The 23682-nt window shown below is 41.4% G+C and overlaps 1 protein-coding gene across 2 annotated transcripts in view; it reads right to left on the bottom strand.

Annotated features, from left to right (window-relative positions):
• The window catches only part of NOX3 (NADPH oxidase 3), a 60475-nt gene that overhangs the window by 17162 nt on the left and 19631 nt on the right, over positions 1-23682 (bottom strand). For both annotated transcript variants that reach the window (XM_054491677.2, XM_054491678.2), the window contains exons 8-10: positions 18372-18464; positions 16326-16579; positions 10250-10412 (exon numbers count right to left, since the gene is read on the bottom strand). In XM_054491677.2, coding sequence (XP_054347652.2) covers positions 10250-10412; positions 16326-16579; positions 18372-18464 — 510 coding nt within the window. The remainder of the gene's footprint in view (positions 1-10249; positions 10413-16325; positions 16580-18371; positions 18465-23682) is intronic.

Here is a 23682-nt window from a genome sequence, read left to right on the forward strand (position 1 = left end):
TAGATCAAATTCATGAGACAAAAATAAAAAAGTTTATTTCAAAGCTAAACATCTTGCCTATTCTCTTCATGTTTAGGCAGGACTTTATAATATTAATTATCTGTAAGAGTAAAAGATGTTGAGAATAAGGCCTCTTCTTTCAAGATAGGCCCACATATTTGTTGGACAGCTCCTGTTCACAAGGGGACTTAAGATATTAATTTCAGGACAAATAATCCCTCAGTCTCTAAGTGCAATAACCTTCTTTTCTCAGGAAGAGAGAGGGTTGCCTTTCTTTTCCTGACACTTATTTCTTCCTGGGGATGATCTGTGCACAGCCTCTCCAGGCAGAGCTAAGCGGGGGGTTCCCTTTGTGACGCTCTCTGAATCCCCATGAGCAAGGGGCTCACGTTCATCCATCCGTTCACTGATTCAGCAAATATGTGTTGAGTGCTTCCTACCTGTCCAGACTCTTCTATGCTCTGGAACTATACAAGTGAACAAGACAGGGCCAAAAAAAAAAAAAAAAAAAAAAAAAAAAATTGCTGTTCTCTTAAAATTTGCATCTTAGAGGGAAAAGGAAGATGATAGATAAGTAGAATACAGGCTATGTCAGATGGTGAGAAGTGCATGCAGAAACCCCAGGCGGGCTAGGAAGTGTTGCAATATTAAGTTGAATGGTCAAACGGGGGCTCAATGAGCCCTCTCTTGTTTTTGGCCTCTTGTGTTCACTTTTATAGTTCCAGGGTGTAGAACAGTCTGGAGACATAGGAGGCATTCAGTACATATTTGTTGAGTCAATAATGGATGGACACCAACCGTCAATTCGTGGAGATTCATGTCCCCTCTTCATGAGAAGGGGACATTGGAGCAAAGACCTGGAAAATTTGAGGGAGTCAAATGCTTAGGGGAAGGGCTCTGCAGATGGTGGGAAGTGCAGAGGTCCTGAGTGAGGCCTTTCTAGGAAGAGCCTGGCGGCCTGTGTGGCTGGAGCCCAGAGAGGGCGGGCAGAGCAAGGAGGTGGGTGAGGGGAGGGCTGGGAGAGCCATGGCGTTGTAGGGCTTTGGGGCCGTCGTTGACTTTCCCTCCCGAGAGACAGGAAAGCACAGGGAGTTGGAGAGAAGGGAGTTCCATGGCCTGCGGCAGGTGGCAGGATCTCTCTGGCTGCTGTATTGAGAATAGACACAGGGTATGGAAGGTGAGGGAGGCAGAAAGGAAGCCAGTTAGAAAGGCAGATTTTATATTCGAGGTTGGTGATGAATACTGCTATCTGCTTTCTTTTCGCTTTGTATAGTGCCTAATCCAAATTACTCTTTGAAAACCTTAGCTCTCATTTTGCCTTGCTTTGCTCTGGGTGGAAATGAAAAATCTACTGGCCGAATTAATGCAGTGCTCACCTACGCACGACCACCTCCTCCCTGGCCTTGGTAGCCTGTTTCATCTCAGACTATGGCATTGGGCATAGAGCAAATATCATTGATTTATTTTCTCTCTTTCCCACTCCTTAAGGAACATGCTTAAAACACATTCATAGATGGATAATAAACCAGAACATTTGCTTTATAAAAAAATCCTCCAATTTCAAATCTAGTCCCAGTCATCCTTTCTTGAAAACTATCCCCAACTTATCTTCCTCCGTACATGAAACTTTATCCTTTCAAATAGAAATCCTTCCTTACTTTCTCGTGGCCTAGCTGCGTGTCAGTATTCTTAGGGTTTGTAAAGGCTTTTATACTTTTTGCTTCCTAGTAATGGCTTTGTGTGTTTTTCCCTCCGTAATTGACTTGTAAAGTGACACTGGGCAGCTTTGGTGTAAGAGCCTATGGAGGAAAAATGGATAGGCTCAGTAGAAGTGTTTCAGGCAGAAAAAGAAAGAAAGGGACTTTGAACAGAAGCAAAAGGTATTTACTTTGACTTTCTTTCATCTTCTAATGGTGGGGGATGCTCACTGGGAAGGGACATAAGAGTTCCGCGTCTGCGTTTCGCCCATGAGAAAGGACCTGGTCAATGAGAGACCAAGTATCCCAAACAATAGGCTACAACTCTGTGATCTGTGCTTTCCAATGCTCATGCCACCTTAGTCTCCAAAAATAAAACAACCCTGAAATCAGCTACCTGTAGAAAGCATGCCTTTTCAGAATTCCATAGCTGATCTCAGAGACCAAAAATACCTGAGTTTACTTTAAAAGATTTTATTATATAGAAAGTCATTCTCAGTAAAATAACAAAAGTTTTGAACTTTCAGAGTAATAAAATTATTATTTTTTTACAGGACTCATCCAACACTTTTTTTTCAGTGGTTCTCCTGCCTCAGCCTCCCAAGTAGCTGGGATTACAGGTATGTGCCACCATGCATGACTAAGTTTGTATTTTTTAGTAGAGGTGGGATTTCACCATGTTGGCCACGCTGGTCTCGAACTCCTGACCTCAAGTGATCCACCCACCTCAGCCTCCCAAAGTGCTGGGATTACCAGCATGAGCCATCGTGCCCAGCCACATTCTTGTAGATATAGTGGATGCCTAGATGTTTTGGGAGACCACTTTGGGACTATCATGGGGTTGAGGGGTTCTGTGTGCATGTGGCCTGTCACAGACCTTAGTTTCACATCATTCCCAAGCACTAACGATCAGCCCAAACTCAGCCATGTCCATTTGCAAAGGGCTTGGGTCTGAGTGACAGTCACAAGGTTGGGCTCTCTGTATGTCCCTTCTCATTTTCATGTTTTCCCAAGCCAAGGCTTCTCTTTAAGAATTCTTCAGCACCACATAGGGATGAGGTCAAAGAGGTCTGGGGCCAGTAGGAAATGGAACTGTGCTAAATTTTGATAAACAGTTTCAGAAAATGAATTGAGAAGCACTACCAATCTGTGTTACTATGAGAGCTCAGACTCTTTAATCAAAGTTGGATGCTTTCAGGTGATTATATCTCCAAAACTTGTGTCGTATCTTGAATAGATATCCATGAACACAGGCAGAGGGCACTTTCACAAATGCAATCTGTATGTCTTTATATCCAAAATAAATTTCCAGAGGATGAAACGGAAAAAAAATTATTTACCTATGTATTTATTTATGGCCCAGAACCCCTCTAAACAAGGAAAGTGTACACAAGAATACAGGTTTAGGATATAGTGTAGCATGGTACAATAACTCAGTGTTGTGAGCCTATGAGGCCCATCTGCTGTCGTAGACTGCTGCTGGCTTCACCATGCAGGTAGAAGTTGCAAATAACTTGTGCAACTGGGAAAAAGTTATTTAACTCGAACCTAGATTACTGCGTATGTAAAATGGCAATAAACACAGAACAATAGCTCCTGAGGTTATTGTGAGGATGAAAGGATATGTTTTACTGAAGCATTTAACGCAATGTCTGGCAGACACAGTAAGTGCTCAGAAGATGTTAGCTGCTATTGTTACTATCCTTGTTTGTCATTTGGAGGAGCTTAGAGAATGAAGAATGAAGACAATATATTATAGAGCAAAGAGGGACATGCGCCTTGCTTGGCATGTGTTCCCACTGGTCACTCCTGGTCACTGAGAAGGGAAGCCAAACTTGACCTCCAGCACCAGTGTCAGAACTAGAATCTCAGCATTCATCATGAAGATGTGCTCCATGAAGGGGAAGCCCCTCACCAGGCTCGGTGTGTGCTAAACTCACCTAGAGGCGTTTTACAGGGAGCCAGGGGCCCACCTTGACCATCGCCTCCTCAAGGAGAAGGGCAGTGGCTTGCAGTGCCACCTGCCTCCTGCTGGGCAGCATGCCTCTGCAACCCACACTGTGCAAAAGAAAGAACAGAACAGACAGAAGCTTGAAACCAGCAGGATGACAGAAACTCTGCATAGAGGGGAATCAGGATCATTTTCCAAAAGAAGAATTTCTCTCTGTGAAAAGATAAAGACTGGTGTTTAGAAAATATATTACCTCCTCAATAAATGATCACTCTTATTGTCCTGGTTTTTATTTTGTTTTTGTTAAGGGAATCCTGGATTAATACAATAGCAAATAAGAAGAAATAAAAAGAAGAAATACGTCTTCTTAATGATAAGCCTACCTAATGTGTAAAACTTCTAGTTTAAAGTGATACAGTTATAAAATTGTTTTTCTGGTGAACCATTATAAGGCCAAGACCAGGCTTTGTCAATCATTTTTCATCCTTAAGACATTTTCTGAATGTCATTATCCTCAATGTTAACTATTTCATGACTATATTGCTACTTTGCCCTGTGGCTGAGGACTGATCTCTTTTGGGCCTCCGTTTGGTCTAATTACAATTAATAATCCTTGTTGGACAACTGAAACATTCTTTTTTTTTTTTTTTTTTTTTTTTGAGACAGAGTCTCGCTCTATCCCCTAGGCTGGAGTGCAGTGGTGCAATCTCAGTTCACTGCAACCTCTGCCTCCCAGGTTCAAGCAATTCTTATGCCTCAGCCTCCCAAGTAGCTGGGATTACAGGCACCTGACACCACGCCTGGCTAATTTTTGTATTTTTAGTAGAGATGGGGTTTTGCCATGTTGGTCAGGCTGGTCCCCAACTCCTGGCCTCAGGTGATCCGCCCACCTTGGCCTCCCAAAATGCTGGGATTACAGGTGTGAGCCACCACACCTGGCCTGAAACATTATTTAATAGCAGAATGATTCCATAAATTGTGGTCTATCCATACTATGGAATACTCTAAAGACACCAAACAAAATGAAACAGATCATCAGATATTGACACTGAAGGTGCCCCAAGTTATGCTTTAATGAAAAACAAAACAAATTGCACTTCCTCTTCCTTCTACACACACGTATCCCTATTTATGCATGAATGTGTATAGGTATATGCATATAAATGCATGGAAAAGGAATGGAATGAGACATATTCAACTGTTTGATGATGGGTTTCTTAGAGAGCAAAGTTGGGGAGGGGTTTAGTTTGGGGAGGGAGGTGAAGGGAGATTTTAAAATGTTTGTGTATTTCACTGGACTCTTTTACAAGAAGACTGTAGTCACGCAATCTGTGGTTAATAGACCAAGATATTAAACATATTAATACTGGTCATTTCCGCACAGAGCAATGGTGAGGGCTGATGGGGTACTGAGGCCTTTTGAGGCCCTCCAAGGAAAGACAAGAAGCATACGTTTCTTTAGGAGAGGCATGAATGGCCCCTCCTGAAGAGGCCAACTGATGGCAGGAATCTTGGTGGTTAGCAGAGATGATCAATTCCAGGAGTAGCCAGAGCTCCAGTGTGAGGGAAAGTGAAAGTAAATAATTTCTCAAAGTAAACAGATTAAATTAAATGCATTTTTCATTCACTAGAAAAGAGAGCAGGCCCTCCTTTGTTTTATTAATATATTTTAGTAGCGTATGGATTTTTTGTCTTTTTTGGCCTCTTTCCCTTGTTCCCACTGGCCCGTGCTGTCTTTTTATTTGAATTATCTGTTTATTATATTAGGTTAAGAACCCAAAGGCCATTTTGCATGGGACACACTATAAATACCCATTATCATGGTTATATATTATGGAGCTGATGAAGGAAGAAAATTTATGAAGAAATGAGATTATCTCAGTTTTTGTATATTCTATTGTATTGTAGTCTGAAGACTACATATGCAGTTAAGAAAACGAACTGCATCTTGCAGTTGGCAGTTCTCTCAGTTCTGACTGCACAGCTGTGATATTAGGGAGAACTAAAATGTGTAAGCCAATCTATTTATGTCAGCAATCTTCCCCCTCCCTCCCCATTCATACACACCTATTTCATTCATCATTTTGACAGTTTGCACAAGCAAACCGTCCTAACTTTTTTTCAAGAGCTCTTTTCACAAATTGAGTGTGATGTAGAATTAATCATACCCGTTAGGCAGGAGGTGGAGGACTTTATCGCTAGAGGGCATTTTTCACCCCCAGCATTCAGTTTCCTCCATATTGCATCACAGAGAATTCTCAACCAGCCTCAGCCTTTCCTCATCCCACAGGGGCGCAGCGTTCTCAGCTGCCTTCAACTCAGTGAAGTTTGGCTCTTACTTCTGCGTTGAAAATATTTCTTTCATGTATTACAACTTTTTTCCATTTTCATCACAGCAAGCCATTATTATACTTCTTGTTATTTGGCCTTCTTGGGAAATCCCCTCCTGCCCATTCTTCCCCCTCCCCTTCCACTCCCCGCCCCCTCCCAGATATTTCAAAATAAAAGGTACTTAGAAACAAAGAGATTTTAAGACATCAGCTTCAAATGGAAAGTACTACTTTTGACGCTTCCCACTAAGGGAGTGGCAGGCGTCTTATTGGTTATGCTCCTGCATTTTACTTAGAAGTTTTCTAGAATAGTGCAGCAGAGGAGAAGGGTAAAGAAGTTCTAGTTTGCAATGGTGACAACTGAGAAAACTTTGGTGCGCATTTTTTCCTGTAGACTTGCAACTTGAGTTTTGTGTGTAAAAACGTATGCCTTATGCCAACCAGTGTTTCTACACATGGAGGAAAAAAAAATCTCACCTAATTGCGGTTAACCATTTAAGCTTAAAATTCCGGCTCTCAGCGCCTATGCGAGTTGTCCTTTCCTTCCTTATTACAAAAGAGGACAATCTGAAAACTATAGTCCAGACTTAAAATTGTGAAGACACCGTTAGATAAATATGTACTACTTTGCTCTGCGACACTTCGAAAATTACATAGATGCTGACAGTTTAGTGGAAGGAGTAGTCTTTATATCTCAAAAGCATGTAGGTAGCCCTGACAAATATTAGTTACATAAGCCTAATGGTAGCTATACTCAAACCAACACAAAGTTGCTTTAAAAGAGAGAAACTTCCTAAACCTGTTCTCTTGCCTGCAGACGCTAAGGAATTGGATCTGAAGTGTAATTTTCAGCCCAAACTTTCAATAGCATGAAAACCTCACTTCTTCCATAAAAGAGCTTTGAAGCAGAAATCAGAAACACGTGCTCAGGTCCTGACTCAGTGGTGAACCAGCTGGGTGACTTTGGACAAATCATCTCTGCTCAAAGTACAGATACTGACTTTCATGGTCCTATGCAAAGCTAGGAGATTAGGACCTTTAAGTTATTTTACGATTCCACACTTTAGCTTCCTTTCTCCCATATGACATTATTTCTGCCCTTATTTTCAGCTGAGTCATGTCCAAATAGTCCCTCATATTTTTATAAGCAATGAAAACATTGCTTTTATATTTTTTACCCTACAGTTTCTGTTTCTTGGAATAGAGATCAATGTCCCTATTTTATGGTTTTGTGGTGACTGCAGTGCTGAAAGCCTTGAGAAACGCCACAAGCAGAGCCCAGGAATGACAATGGAATGCTGAGAAAGGAGGCAGAATTAAGATTTTGTAGGCTCCTGTATGAATTTTAAAATTTTGGGGGGTTCTTATAAGATTTTTCCTCTATATTCCTAGTAAAGTAATTGGAATTTAGTAAAAATCATTGAACAATTTTTTTGGTTACATAAACAAAACCTTAATACCCTTAAATTTTAAAGAAAATTGTGTACAGAAGCCATTGTTTATTCTTTTGGACATGTAGACATTTATTCACTCATTGATTTATTCAATATTTTTACTATATATATAGTTATCACATATTATATAGGTATGTGTATGTATATATATATATATATATACACGAAGATATCCAGAGAAGCTATGTTCAAGGAACTCACACTCTGTTAGAGAAAATAAGATTATTTCACGAATCTTAATACAGGAAAGATATGTGACATAACAGGAGGGCAGCAAAGGAGTGGTGGAGGTTAAGAGAAGGGGGAGGTGATTGTGAGTTGGGTATGATGAGAATGAGACTTTGCATGTCTTTGAGCAGGACTTGAAATATTAGTTGGATTAGTGAGTGAATGAAAGTGAGACACGCTATCCACCACCACCTTCCTGTGAAGCATGAAGTGACTTTTAGTGTCATGGAAACCATGAAGCAGTGAGCCACCTCTCTAAGTGGGATTTACTTGGTAGGCAGCAAGAGGGAAGGAAGAACTTAGGGTGGCTGAAAAATCATCATGAACCAAAACAAAGCATTGCTGTGAGGTCCAAATATCCCAGTCACTGTTTTGCTTGCTTTGTTAAATATATTATGGTGTAGAGGAAAGAAGATGAGCTTTAGTGCCAGAAGGATCTAGATTCAAACTCTAGTTCTAGTATTATTTAGCTCTCTGTGTGTCAGGGTCCTCATCAGTATTGAGAATATTACCTATCTGAATGAGCTATTATGAGCATTTAGCAAAATGACTATCATTTCTATTAGCTTTGTGATCAGGCTTCAGTTTTCTCATCTGTAAAATGGGAATAAAAATGATAAGTACGATGAAAAGATGGCATGAGATACTGCATGTAAAATGCCCAGTTCCCTTCCTGTTAGGTAGTCAGTGCTTGATAAATCTAGGCCATTAGTAGTAGCAGTACTGGTAACCTACTTATATCTTTGGTAGATACAATCAGCATTTAGATAATCATCCATATTTCTGTATACACATTTCTATAGGAATATTTCCATATTATTTGTCTTATTTAGCATTAAAACTCCCTGTTGGATATGGATTCTTATTTCTCCGTTATGTAGATCAGGAAACTCAGCTCAGAGAGGTGAACTGCAGGCAGTATTTCAGTCAGGGTGGAATCAGGCATGTTCTTTGATGACAGAAAAATTCAGGTGCCAATTCTATGAGCAGGAATCCCACCGTCTTCCTACAATATTGCTCTAGGATTGCAGGAGGAGTTGTGGGTCACGTCTGCCATGTGTTGGTTTTGTCATGGAAAGAGCCAGATGAACCTGAGTTTGAATCCTGATTCTGCCTTTGATTACCCGTGTCTTTTCAGGAAAATCAATTTAATCTCTCCAAGCTTCAGGTTCCTTACCTGGAAAACAGGCCTTGTGTTACTTATTTTATAAGGTTGTTGGGGAGATTAAAAAATTCAAATGAGAAAATGTATGTCAAGAACCTGTCACTTGGAAACTCACGAAATAGCTAACTCCTGTTTCTTAGTTGGCAGAGACCCGAGTTTAGAGATCTTCTAGCCCGCAATGCCTGGGATGCTTCACAGAATATGATTTCTTGATAGGTGTTAGGTGAGGAAAGGTTCTGTGGCTAAATAAGCTTGCGAAAGATAGATGAAACAAAACTGAATAAGGCTCTTTTCTGCGGAACTTTTTTTAGAGACAGAGTCTCGCTCTGTTGCCCAGGCTGGAGTGCAGTGGTGCGATCATGGCTCACTGCTTTGAACTCCCTAATATTTAATTTTCTTGCAGAGATGATGTCTCACTATGTGGCCCAGGCTGGCCTAGTGTCAAACTCCTGGCCTCAAGTGATCCTCCCACTTCAATCTCCCAAAGTGTTGGGATTACAGGCATGAGCCACTGCGCCCCACCCCCGCAGAACTTATTTAATGGCTAGTGGATGATGTCTTCTAGAGTGGGATGTTGCAGGAGCATTGCTTAAGTTCCTTTGACTACGGAATTCTCTTTAGTGGATCATGTCAGGTGACAGATGTCCCATGGTTTACACATTGAGACCTGGTGGTTAAGTCAAGCGTCTCCCTTTGATAGATGAAGACACTGTGGACAAAGGGTTAAGCAGAGAAGATATGCAGGACTGGGCCCAGCACCAAGCTCGTCTGCCATCCGCACTCCTCCTGCATTCATACAGCTTTGGGTTATCAGGGCTCCTTGCCTACCGTTGGTCTAGTGCCTGCTGCTAGTCCTAAGAGGGTCAAAGTATCGGATGGAGTGTCTAGATACGACAAAGGATGGAAAGAAATTCTAGAGGCATCTAGTTGTAAAACATACAGGAAATGACAAAAGGGAGATTCAGAGTGGGATGGCCACCCCACAGCAAGCCGGCCAATAAATCACAATTGTGGCTTCTTGTTAGGACTGAGTCCACGAGAGGAGGACATCGAATTGTACACTTGCAACCATAGTCTGAAGCTAAAGAGACTAAGAAGAGGTTGCTTCTTAATATTGCGAACTGCCACCCAGTCACATAGCCATTTGCAGCCTGTCCATATTTTTTTGAGATGAGCAATTACATGTCCTGTAATGGCAATGAAGCAATAAAATTTATGTCTTGTCATCTTTAACAAGATTAGACATAACCCTACTCATAAATGTAATACTGAGTGGAGATTTTTAAGAACATAAGTATAGTTAAGGATCCTTGAGTTTATCCCTCATAGTTAATTAAAATCCTCCCCAAGAATCGGCAGATGATAGATATAAGGACATTGAACCTTTTAATCCATGGAAGGGTGAACTAATGATTTTTCCATACCTTGCTCAGCTTCAGCGGGGTCTGTGCCTCACTGCATTTGTACCATATAGATTTCAGAAGAGCAGCGAAGGGAGTGACTCCGATCCCCGCGGCAACGCACACACACACTGGGTAGTGAAATACATCCGTCAGGGCAGTTCCAAAGGGCCCGTCCACTGCCAGCCTGGAATCACAGAGGAATGCAGCCTATTTGACCTTCAGAACACCTTGCTCATGAATCCAAAACCATCCGGAGCTGGTGCTTTTTATAGGACATGTTTGCCAGTGCGTGCAGAGATTGACTCTGTGCCTGAAAATGCCCTATTTGGAGAGCCTGGGGTTAGCATGAGGATTTCCAGCTCTGCCTTATTGGGAGACAACAAGGTTGTCCTGGCCCAGGCACTGTTCATGGAAGGACAAAGCCTGACATCTCTCGCTATAGCTCAGGCCTCTTCCATGTGGCATGATCTCCTTACAGTTCTTAGAAGCTTGTTTTGGCTGCAAGTATCATTGAGGCTGCTGGAAGAGCTATTTCCCTTTCCACTCCAGCTGCCATCACAGGGAAAAATCTGGAAGCATCAAGGAAGCTTAGCAGGCTTCTATTTCCTCTTCCTAATGTCATTCTCCCCTGTTTACATTGGGTCACACATCTTAGTAGGTTTATGTAATTTTAGTCTAATGGAAGCTATTCATTTGGAATAAATATAAATTTGAAGTCATTTGTCAGTTATGTGGAACTTCTAAAACCCATTATTTTAGATTATACTGACTCAAAATCTGTGGTAATTAGGCCTTGGGTAGCACTGGTATTTTTCTTTGCTTAGCAAATTTTTCTTAATAAGGTTAAAGTATATTCATTGAATAAACAAGAGGGTCCTTAGCATGGTCCTATGCAGACTGGCCCCTGAGTTCTTCTCCATCACTCATCACTGGTTCTCACACTGGTGAGATATTAATATTCCTAAAATATTAAATACACAGTACTCCCTACTGCCACAGGGCCTTTGCATGCGATACCATTTTCTCTTGGAATAATCTTCTCCAGTTTCTTTTCTTTTCTTTTTTTTTGAGATGGAGTCTTGCTCTGTCACCAGGCTGGAGTACAGTGATGCGATCTCCACTCACTGCAACCTTTGCCTCCTGGGTTCAAGTGACTCTTCTGCCTCAGCCTCCCAAGTAGTTGGGACTATAGGCACGTGCCACCATGCCCAGCTAAATTTTTTGTATTTTTAGTAGAGATGAGGTTTGACCATTTTGGCCAGGATGGTCTCGATCTCTTGACCTCATGATCCGCTTGCTTCGGCCTCCCAAAGTGCTGGGATTACAGGAGTGAGCCACTGCGCCTGGCATCTTCTCCAGTTTCTTCCCTCTCTCCTTAGTTGGTTAATAGTTATTTCTCTGGTAGGTCTTATTCCAATCATTCTTTTCCTGTGGAAGCCTTCTTGAACCCCTCAGATTAGGTTAAATCCCCTCTTATATAATTTATAGCTCATCACAGCTGTAATTTTACAATTTATTGGTGTGTATGCATGATCTGATTGATGTCTGTCTAGAGCTGTGAGGTCTAGGAAAGTAGGAGTCAGGGCTGTCTTTGCTCACTGCTGTAATCCCAGCACTCCCTGACATGAAGTTGTTCAATAACAATTGGTTGAATAAATTGTAAAGGGAATGTTTAAAATATTTCAGTCAGCAGAATGTATTAAATAACCTCAACTATTCCAAAAGCACACATTTACATACGAACAAAGATATGCTAATTAAAAGGTTTCTGAGTTATTCATAACCATTCCCTAAGGGGTGTCTGTTGAAGACACCGGAGGTTGGCCCATTTGAGCTTTACTATGTGTTCATGAAAGTTCAATTGGGTTTATTTTAAATTATTCTATATGCCAGACTTCCTAATAATTCAAGTGAACTCTCCTCAAGTTAATCTTAATTAATAAGGCTTTATTACATATTGATATATGGAAATGGAAGAATAAAAATAAAAGATCATTAACCAGAAATGGTTAGTATCTTAGCCCACTGTAGATTATTCCATAAATAATTACATAAAGGAAATTGAGAGAAAGAGAGAAAAAAAAACCTGTCCATAGATTCATTTTTGTTCATTTTTTAAAAATAATTCATTATTTTAAAAAAATAATCAGTCATATTGGGAATTTATTTGATACTTATTTAAAAAGATATCAATTAAATCCAAAGAAGAATTTTGTAATTAATCCACAGAAATATACAATAAACAAATTTCTACATCTTTAGAATTGAAACTCAAAGCTACAGGAGAAAATATTTAGTCTAAGTTCCCTGCTAATACAGTAATCCTCCTGCCACATTCCTGAGAGATGATCATATTCCGATGTTAAACTGCGGGGCACCTTGTTCCACTTAGGGGCAATTCTAAGTATTAGACAATTTGTTCTCATGTCTTACTGAAATCTGTCTTCTGACAACTCTCATCTTTTGCCTTTCTGAGAAGCACATTCCAGATCTTTTTCCTTTTTTGCATCTCAGGCCTTTAAATAGTTGAACATAGCTATCACGACATCCCAGTTGTTCTTTTTTGGGCCCAAATTTCTCCATTTCTCCAGATTTTTAACAATCTGAATCAGCTTCATTTGCACAAATTCTTGTTTATCACGTTTATGCAGCTATCCCTGCCTTGATTTAGACACAGCGTTTCTAATAATGAGGCTCAGAAAATGATTTGTCTTGCCTGCGTCCATGTCCTGTGAGTCCTAGTTGGGTAGTTCAGCAGCACCCCACCCTACCCCATTACGTTCCAGTCTCATCTCTCTGAACTGACTGCATTTACTCCTCTAACAAACACTTCCATTGCTATCTCTGTGGTAGGTGACCATTCTTATCTTGCTAATAATGATAGTAGCTAACTCTTTGAGCACTTACCTTGTGCTAAGTATTATGTTAAGTGTTTTTATGGGCTGTTATGTTTGATCCTAAACAAAGCCATGAGTACTATTATTGTCATCTTCATTGTACAGACGAGGAAACTGAGGCAGTGTGTTGCATACATTCTCCAAGATCATGCACAAAGCTGGGCTTTGAACCCAGCTCCTCTCACAGTGCGGGCCCCAGCTCTGGGCAAAGGATAACTTGCTGAAAACTCCATCAACTCTGAGGAATTCCTCTGTTTTCCTTCAGAAGGTCTAGTCTTTTGAAAGAGCTCACATTCTCTCCCTTTTTCTTGGGCTTAGAGGAAGAGGTTTCACTGTTCTTTTTTTGGGCTTGCTTCTCCTCCTGGGCTTCTCACTCACAAATTCCAGGGGCTGGATTAAATTTGTCTGGGATCCAAAGCAGTAAAAAGATATAGTGCTCTCCCCAATATGATTTAGTTCAAAATTAAAACAGTGGGGAACTGTAAAATCATCCAAGGAAGTCCAATAACATCCTGATTCTTTGTATGCTGAAGATTTAAACAAATTCTAGTTTTTTGGAAGGCTTTGCCACTAATACATATGCCTACACGCATACAGAGGCAGAGGGTGAAACAAATTAGTGAATGGAGGGAAGCAGCTCTGTTTACGACAACTCATTTTTATTGAGCCCATAACGACTTACTGAGCGACTGAGAGTCAGGGCCTGTTCTAGGCCCCGGGGATGGTAAAGTGAAGCAAACAAAGCTGCTTTTCTCATAGAGCTTCCATTCTAGTGTGGAGAGATAGACAGTAAACAATCAAGCAAATATAAGTATTTAACATGTCAGGTGGTGGTATGTACTATAAAGAAAAATAAAGTCAGCATGTGGCATCATGGCGATGGAGTGACTGTTGGGGGTTGTTTCATGTGCAGTGGGAAGGAAAGGCCTCACTAGAAGGGGACATTTGAACAGAGACCTGAAGGAAGAGAGGGAGCTGCCCAGCAGAGATGCTGGGAACAGCATTCCCGGTGGAGGGAACAGCAATGGCAAAGGCACTGAGGACTACATTCTCAGTGTGTGTGAACAACAAGAAAGCTGGAAGAGCTAAGCCCATGAGGGAGCAGGAAGTGGAACAGATGAGCCCAGGGAGGCCCAGGGGATCCTGTTGGAACTTGCAGCTGGTGATGCACTCCATAGGCAGAAAGCATGTCAGCTACTGAGTAACCAGTACCAAGTTCTTCTTGGGGGACTGGCTGAAATGCTATCTGGTTTGTGAAGGGGAAGGGTGGTTGATAGAGCAGATAAGTGTATACACACAGGGCAGAAGCCAGGTAGCAAAAAGGATGAAAGCTTTTGCCTTGGTGATGCCAAGGGAAGAGCAGGGACCGAGAAAGCAGTTAGACACTGTGCCCTGAGTGTGTGTGTGTGTGTGTGTGTGTGTGTGTGTGTGCTGGGGGGGTTGATGAGGATCTGGGTGCTGTGTAGTGCACCTACTTTTATTTCTGTTAGGCATTTGCACTGCACTGTGAACCTTAAAATTTTATTACGTTGCTTCCTTTCCATTACAAAAAAGAAAATAGTCAGGTGTTCTCATCTGATTTGGGGCTCTGGCTTGAGCAGATGATGTTTCTACTTGGCTTGGCATCATACCATTCTTCAGGACCAGTGTTTGAAAGGAGGCCTGTGACTCTTCCTACCCACTAAATACAACCAAGCCCAGGGGTGCAGTTACAGCTCAGTAGCCTATGAAAACAGGGAAAGCAGGACAATAAGCTGACTACATTTTGTGTCTCAAATTTATTGTGGTACCTTGTTTGTCACCAATAAATATTTGTCAAACTAAATGAGATAAAGAATCCATATTGGCCCCAGGGCTTCAATAATTCTTTTGTCAAATCTCTCCTCTGTATGCACTGCGTGTCAGACACTGCTGTAGGCACCGGAGATTCCGAGGAGGAAAGACAATGTCCTGCCCTCAGGAACTTCCATTTGAAGTGTCTCTACCGAGCTCCCTACCAAAGTGCTCATGACAGTGGCTGCTTCTTGGTAGTTCCTGGTAACCTCCAAGGATGGCAGAAGTAGGAATCTCTTCTGCCATCTTGATGCTTCTTTTCAAATATGAAATTCTTCCAAAAATGTTTTTCTAATTTTTTTTTTTGGTGTCCCTGTTCTTCCAGAGCCCCAAATGTGTGCTTTGTATGCTTTTGGGTAACCCTGCATGAAGAGTGGGAATTGACCTGAAGCCATTGTTTACTGAACAGAGCCAAGGAGTGGTCATTTACATTGGGACTTCTGTCATGTGCCCAGGCTTTTTCTTTTTCTTTTTCTTTCCTTCTCCTCCCCCTCCTTTTTTTTGAGACAAAGTCTCACCCTGTTGCCCAGGCTGGAGTGCAGTGGCGCGATCTTGGCTCACTGCAACCTCTGCCTCCCAGGTTCAAGCAATTCTCCTGCCTCAGCCACCCAGATAGCTGGGATTACAGGCACGTGCCATCACACCCGGCTAATTTTTGTATTTTTAGTAGAGATGGGGTTTCGCCATGTTGGCCAGGCTGGTCTCAAACTCCTGACTTCAAGTGGTCTGCCCGCCTTGGCTTCCCAAAGTGCTGGGATAACAGGCGTGAGCCCAGACTTTTCTGAATAGAGTGACACTGTGGGTTGAGTTGTGGCCCCCATTGATATGTTAAAGTCCTAACCTCAGTACTTAGAACGTGGCCTTATTTAGAAATAGGGTTGCAGACATAATGAATAAAGCTAAGATGAGGTCATGCTGGAGTGGTATGGGCCTTTATATCCAATAGGACTTGGGTCTTTATAAGAAAAGGACACAGAAACATAGCATCCTTGTTATGAAGACCCGACTTGACAAATATAATAAAAAAAACTCAGACTGTGTTAGAAAAAAATGCCCAGAGTTGTCTCACTCATTGCAGGCTGCATAGAACTAACTAGGTGATGCTTTAGGACCTGGGAGAGAAACCTCCTTCCTGGATCACCCTCTCTTGGCTGAACATTAGTCTTTTTTTTTTTTTTTACAGGAATAGATGTGTGTCTCCTAGAAGTCTACAAAATTATACTTTTTACACACATTCTCAAATTTAAACACAGTCTCAAACTCACCATCTAATAAAGATATTGCTGAATCAGGTAGCATGTTGATGCATTAAGATACTTTACTTTTTATAATACTGCGATTTATACATGAGAGAAATGGGCACGAACCTTGGCAGGCTCCAGGGCTCCTGGAGGACCTGTCCCTCTGCCCCAAAGGCCTCCAGTAGTGCTGCGGTCCAGTCTCCTGCTGCCCGGATGTGCACGCTGAAGAAGTCTTCCTGGGGGGCAGAGGTAATGGTGAAGGGGTGCCACTCCAGCGAAGATATGGCTGGGCACTGCACCAAGATGTACTGCCCTGGTGCCATTTTAAAGCCACGCTTTTTCATGTGAAGTTCCAGGACTCCAGAGGGGTGGCTTACCACCTGTGTGAGAGCAAGAGAGTTGTTTGCCTTTGTCCTCAAAATAATAAAGAAACACCTTTCATTCCATCAAAGGTGTTCAAAATTTTAGATCAGCTTGTTTCAGGTGTAATTTACATATCCCATCTGCTGTTAGCTCCCAAAGCTATGTGCCACCGCTTTCACATCTGTGTTTGCAACCCCAGCAAGAATGATGCTCCTCTCCTTCAGAGGGCGGAGTTTGAAATAGCTGCACCCAGGTGCAATTGGTGCCTAGCATGTGAGTCCATGTGTCCGATGGCCAGGCTTTCCACAGCACAGTCAACCAGACCCAAGACAGTGAAGCTTGCATATTATTATGCTTAGGGTTATTAAAATAAGTCATCACATTATTTCTGTGTTTTTAACATCTAAGAACATTTTGTTACCTTTTTAAATGATCTGCGTCTTTTCTCAATATCTTGTGAATTAACCCTCTTATTTCTTCAGGCTAAGTGAAAAACAATCTTCAAACTCACTTCAAACTCTTTTCTTGTTTTGTTTTCTTTTTAGTTGAGTCTCATCCTGTGTCCTGACTCCGCTCTGAGTTTTAGATGTAGGGAAGCATTGGACAAGGTTTCTAGTAGTGTTTATAAAAGCTTTATGACTTGCTGCTTATCAGAGGGAAAGAGCTAATTTCCCTTCTTAGATTTCAATCTTGTTTCCTGAAAAATCTCTCCAGGCCCTCCTGTCTTCTTTTGTGACAAGAGGTGTAAGGCAACAAAATCTAGCATCTAGATACTGTGACAGTATTTTTCTGTTCAAAAGAGAATTTCACAGCATTTTAATCATTGGTTCTAAGTTTTCCCTCTCCCTACTGGTATCTGTTCTGACACTGCTGTTAAATGGTCTCCCTAGTAACAGCTCGAGTAGGTTTCCAGAAGTTTTACAGTCTAGCTTTTGATACAGCCTGACATCCTTTGGTGCTTAACTTAAAAACAGCAACATAGAAACAGCTTAAAGCAGAAATAGGAAGCAATTTCTATACATCTGCTTTCATGAAGGCGGCTACAGAGATACAGGATTCTGTTAAAATTGTATTAGCAAAGTGGGATAGGCTTGGCTAACGGAGAGTTTCTTCTTGGACATTTCAAAAGCTGGGGGAGAGTATTTGGCACCTTTTCACTCTCCTAGGCATGCATTTTTTTGGTCTTGGTCTACCCCTTCCCATCTTCCTCCAGCAAAAGGTAAACATTGTGAGGATGTAGAGATGTGAGGATGGGGAGCAAGACTGAAAAATGTTATCAGGAGCATGCTGCTCATGAAGGTAGAACTCCATCTTCATCCTTCGTCTCCATTTTTCTTCCCCACAGTGATCCCTCTTGCTCTGAACCTTATGGTGACTTCCCCTTTCCTCTGTTTGGTAGTCCCCAGTGAGAGTGTATAGATTTGAAAATGTTATTTGTTTGCAAAATTTGTGCCTTTACGTGGTGAAGAAGTGATTATCCTTCAAGTCACTATGACCCATGTAAAGCACACTCACTCCCCTTGCATTTCCCCCTAGAAAGAAAGCAAAATAAAGACAAAGCGGATCATTCCAGTGCTGTACAATAAACCTTTATCAGAATTCTGTGTGCTGTCTGGAGCCCTGATCCCTGTCTTCAGCAAAATTAGTCACACTAAAAGATGCTCAGGATACAAGCAATTATTAGAACAGAAGATGAGCCTCTAAATTACAGACAGTTCTGCAATAAAAATGGCAAATTAAAAACTTGGGCTAATAAAAAATTTTCATCTACACTCAGGCTTTTATTCAGACATAAAGCTACATGCATACCTTGGTAATGACAACTTCTTGTTGAAATCGCCAGAACCTAATTATTCTTTCACATGCGTACAAGACCACAGGGCCTAAAATCCATTTCCAAGCCTGAAGAGAGTGGCAGAGAGAGAGAGAGAAAGGAAATGAAAATAGAATCCAAATATTTTCAATTTGAACCAAATCAATATACAACATGATGGGGTTTAGATATTTTTCCTTTAACATTGGGCCAGTTATCAACAACAAAGATGTCTCCTTGTATTATATACTATAACATGCAATTGTTTCTTGAAGTCTACAAGCTTATTTAAGAGATTAAACTCTTCTATATTGGTTTTTATGCTTACTTGATCAATGATGCCTTTATGTAATTAGAAATAATTGAATTTGCAAAGAAATAAAAAGGCAGATTGATGTTTATATTACATATGATAGGGTCGTAAATGCTCCCAAACTCAAGCCAAAGTCAAAGCTACATTACTCACCCAACACAGGACATAAGAAATTACATTTTAGAATCTCAAATGGTAATTTTTTGGGCCAAGAATGCCTCACAACTACAGGGTCTGCCTGAATAAACACAGAAATACAGACACACACACACACAAAATTATTTGGAGTAAAATATAAAGTCAGTTTCCTGGCACCTTAAATTTAAGTTTATCTAATCACAGCAAAAGGCTCAATAATTGTCTAGAGAGTTGTGATGGTGAGAATGTCCATTTTAAATAAATCAGATGCTATGTTAACTTTTGATGAGTATAATGTGCATTACTGATGATCAATTTACCAGCAGGCTATTGTGTCAGGAGCTCTGTACAACATAAAGTGTCTTCCTCAGTGAAAGGGAAGAAATGGGAAGTTACAATTTTCGAAGAGTTCTATTTGTACTGAACAATCCCATGAGGCATATGAATTATCTTGATTTTACAGAGGAAGGAGTTAAGACTCAGTCAGATCAACCAAATTGTCCAAGGCCATAAAGAGACGAAGGTGTCTGGTAGAGATGTGAACTCAGGTATGCCTGACTACCCAGCCTGAGTTCTTACCAGGACCCCAGGCTACCTCCCTTGTGCATTGCCATATTATCGTGGTCCTTTCTGTCCAGCACTAAATTGATACTGAGGCTTGTTTTCCGAAACATTAGAAACTCATGAACTCATTGAATTTTAGGATATTGCATGCTCTTAGAAATCTACTCTAATCCTTTTCTTCTTTTTAAAATTTTTATTGTTTTCAATAGACAAATAATAATTGTATATATTCACGAGGTACATAGTGATGTTTTGATACATACAATGTATCATGATAAGGTCAGGGTAAATTATTCTATCCATCATCTCAAACACTGATTATTTCTTTGTATTGGGAACATTCAATATCCTCTAATTCTTTTAGAATTAAAGGAAGGAAAATCCTGACATTCTGGGAATGGGTCTGAGTTGCCTGGAGAGTCCAAGGTGGACCAGAGATAGCCAGGGCTAGAACTCAAGCCTTTTCATATGTTCCTACACTTCCTCCTAAGTTTTCTAAATCCACCACCTTACTCCTTGAATAGTATCTTGGGGGGGCAGGAAGGATGTCTCGGTCTTCAGAACTCAGACATTCACCACCCCTCACTGAATGACCCGTTACTCAGTGCTCCCTGACCAGTCATCTGGCTCCGTCTCTTCTGTTGATGGGTCACAAGCCTTTTAGCATTATTTTTACTTCCTTTGAGTCACCTTTCTCATTTTGTCTATTGCTTTTTGTTGATTTCTGAGTCTGTTTGCGTGGTCCCTCTTCTCACCTACATCAACCCTCTCTGCTTTTTTTCCTGGGGGGGCTCTTGGCCTCATAAAAGCTAGATCTATGGGGGCAACACAAGGTAATTTGACCCACTTATTTTTTCTGCCTCAGTGGGGCCCAGCAATGTGTTCAGAACAGCAAAGAGAATAAACCTTTTGTCCCCCTATGCTGTGGATGAGGTGGTAAAGATGAACAGAGTAAGGGAAATCTAGGAAGCGTCCCTGGGAAGGATGGGGTTGGACTGAGCAAAGGAATCCTTAGGTCTCTATGCTTGAATGAACCAGAAAGCTTTTTGAGAATTGCTTTGGATGTTTACAGAAATGAGAGCAAGAATGCAGTTCTTTCTAAATGCGCTAAAAGAGATATTGGCAAAGGCACTCAGTCTTCATATATTTTTACAGATAATCTTCCCCACCCATTTTAGAGAGTTTGGGGCATCACGCACTTCATTTTGGTGATGTCAAATCAGACACGGTCTCTGATATTTCCCACGTTGATAAAATGTAATGGATTATTTTTCTTTCCACGGTTCAGGTAGGAGAATATAAGTTATTAATCCCCGACTCCATCTCAATCTTAGTATATCCTTTGCTCCAGGAGGAGGTAGCCAGTGTCGTTACCTGTGTTGTGCCTGGAGCCCCTGGAAGTCAGGGCCTGAGGGAGAGATGGCCAGGGATTAATATTAGGGAACTGTCCTTGCAGTGACACCCAGGACAGACAAGAGCGAATCAAGGCAAGGAGGCCTTGATTCAGAGCAAGAGGGCCGTGTGTCAAGGTAGATGCTGGGCTGGGTGTCTGAAGACCTGGATTCTGGCCTTGGGGCCACCACCCCTCACTCTGTGCCACTAGGCACATCTTGAGATTTATTATGTTCATAATTTCCTGTTTTGTAAAATGGGAACTAGCTGGAGAAAATTATTATTTAGTTCCCTCCAAGCTCTTAAACACTTTGGCTTTATTCACAGAGATAAGTAGAATGTTGGGGCTGTGTACTTGTAGCTAGCAGCAGAGTGCTGACAAAATGGGGGTTATGGAAGCCAGAGATTTAGAGTGAATGCTGCGAATGGAGGAGAAAGTTCATGGCCACACAGTTAGGGGCTCTGGGTCTTTAACGTGGCTTTACTGGGAATGCTTCTTGTGACCATAGGTAAGACACTGAAACTGCTTGGACCTCAATTTCCTCAGCTATTAAATAACGGGGAAGAGCTATTTAGTATCTAAGTTTCCTTAATGCTAAAATACTCCGTGGCTTCTTGGCTTTATTTTCTTCTTCTTCAAAAAATGCTCAAAAAGTCACGCTACAGTGAGTATTTTATGATAGAAATAAAACGATGTTGATTCAAAAGCAGCAACAATGAAACTTGTTTCCTTCACTTTCACTCCTGGTTTTTCATTCCTACCAGAAAATAAGAACATGCTGGCTTTTATTTTACTTTATGTGTGTGTTTATGAATAGCCTCTTTTCTAGACAATCAGATCTCCTGGGGCAGGTCCCACATCTCTGAATCCTGTCTACTGCACTGCCGAGCAATGCACTTAGGCACTCGGTGAAAGTACACTGAACTGACTCTACCTACGTCAGGGCTTTCTCCTTTACCACTCACAGCCTTCCCTAGTAATTACAACGTGTTGGCCTTACGGTTACGATGAGTTGATGCTGTAGTTAAATGACATAAAGTGCTTCTTTGGCCTAGGACGACCAGGCATCTTTTGAGACTGGATTGCATCAGCAGCAAACCAGGAATCTGGAGTCCTGTATTTGTCAGTGCATTTGGGCTGGAAAGGGAGACTGAGACAAGCTGTGAAGATGAACAGAGTAAGGGAAATCTAGGAAGCATCCCTGGGAAGGATGGGATTGGGCCAAGCAAAGGAATCCTTAGGTCTCTTATGCTTGAGTGAACCAGAAAGCTTTTTGAGAATTGCTTTGGATGTTTACAGAAATGAGAGGAAGAATGCAGTTCTTTCTAAATGGGCTAAAAGAGATATTGGCAAAGACACTCAGTCTTCATATATTTTTACAGATAATCTTCCCCACCCATTTTAGAGAGTTTGGGGCATCACGCACTTCATTTTGGTGATGTCAAATCAGACATGGTCTCTGATATTTTCCACGTGAGACAAGTAGGGGAGGAGGGACTGCCGGGTACAGTTGGTTTCTTTAATCAGTTCCATTTACACGAGGTGACGTACAAAGCATTCTCTGTCCTAACACTGGGAACAGTGAACCACTGAAGGAGAAATGATACATATTCTATTGATCAGAGAACCATGAAAACGCCCTGAGTTAAGAGAGGCAAGGGAGGAGAAATGGAGCTTTGCAGAGACCGAGTAGGTGTGGTGCAGTGAAGCGCAGGAACCCTTCCTTGTCCTTGGGATGCCTTTTGGATTCAGTGTCTATAAGACATCAGAGAGAATATCGTACAGTTCAGCCAAGCGGTAATTGCATAGGCCACACACGCTTTGAATCAGGATCCATTACAAATAATGGGAGAGAGTGACACCCTGAGTTTGGATGTGCAAGGAAGTGGAGCAGGGGAGAGTTAGAGAGAGATGAGTAAGTCCCCCTCTTAATGATAATTAATGCCAGCAAACGCTGCTGGGAGCAGGCCCTGGTCTGTATTCATGAGGTGTGGGGGAGTATTGATTTTTTTATGGAGATGCTGTAGCTGAAAATTTGAGAGAGGTGTTCATGTTCCTCATTAATATGCAGGTTGGATAGTGGCTACTGAGAGCTGAGTTTAAGACAGAGACAATCTATACCAGCCATTAAAAGAACCACAGTCTAATGGGCACATCTATTCCGGTTCTCTCGGTTTTAAACATTCCTCCTAGTACTTTCACCCTTAAAATCCAGTGCTTAATTTAATATATTTGAGGGTTTTTTTTTTAAACAACGCAATCACTTATATTCTTCATATGTTGATGACTTAATTTCCTAAATCTTCATCATTTATATACTATTATACCCTGTTATTCCATGTTTTAAGTTATGTATTTTTGGATACTTATTTCCTCCTACTGTTTATCTGCCAGATGCATTTATTTTTTTTCAAGCATCACTTGGTTGTCCCAAAGATTTGCACTGTTCTAAGATACCAGAAGAGGCCAGATAGGAATATTATTTCTCTTTCCCTATGCTACCAACTGTAATGGTTACCACCTACCCAGGAAATCTGACTTTTCAGATCTGTGGACATTATCATCTACACAAATTAATTAAGTATCTTCTTGGCTAACATCATCATTATTTCAGTTACAGGAGCTTAATTAGAACAAGAAGTAAATGCGTTTGACACACTAAGTTTTTGATCCTCAAAGCTGTCGAAAGAAAGAAGGCAAGCTTATAAAGAAGGCCTGAGCCTCATTTGGCTGTTTATTGACCTAGGTTTGAGCAGGGGTGCTCGTAATTCTCAGACTGGGGCAGCAGTTATGCAGAGGACAGGTGGCCAAGGATGCAGGGAGCACAGAGAAGGGTGGTGAGGCCCAAGGCTGACTCCTCCAGGGACATCATTGTGCTGTTATGAATTCCCACAATATC

Source organism: Pongo pygmaeus, chromosome 5 (genome assembly GCF_028885625.2).
Source record: "Pongo pygmaeus isolate AG05252 chromosome 5, NHGRI_mPonPyg2-v2.0_pri, whole genome shotgun sequence".
Taxonomy (NCBI): Eukaryota; Metazoa; Chordata; class Mammalia; order Primates; family Hominidae; genus Pongo; species Pongo pygmaeus.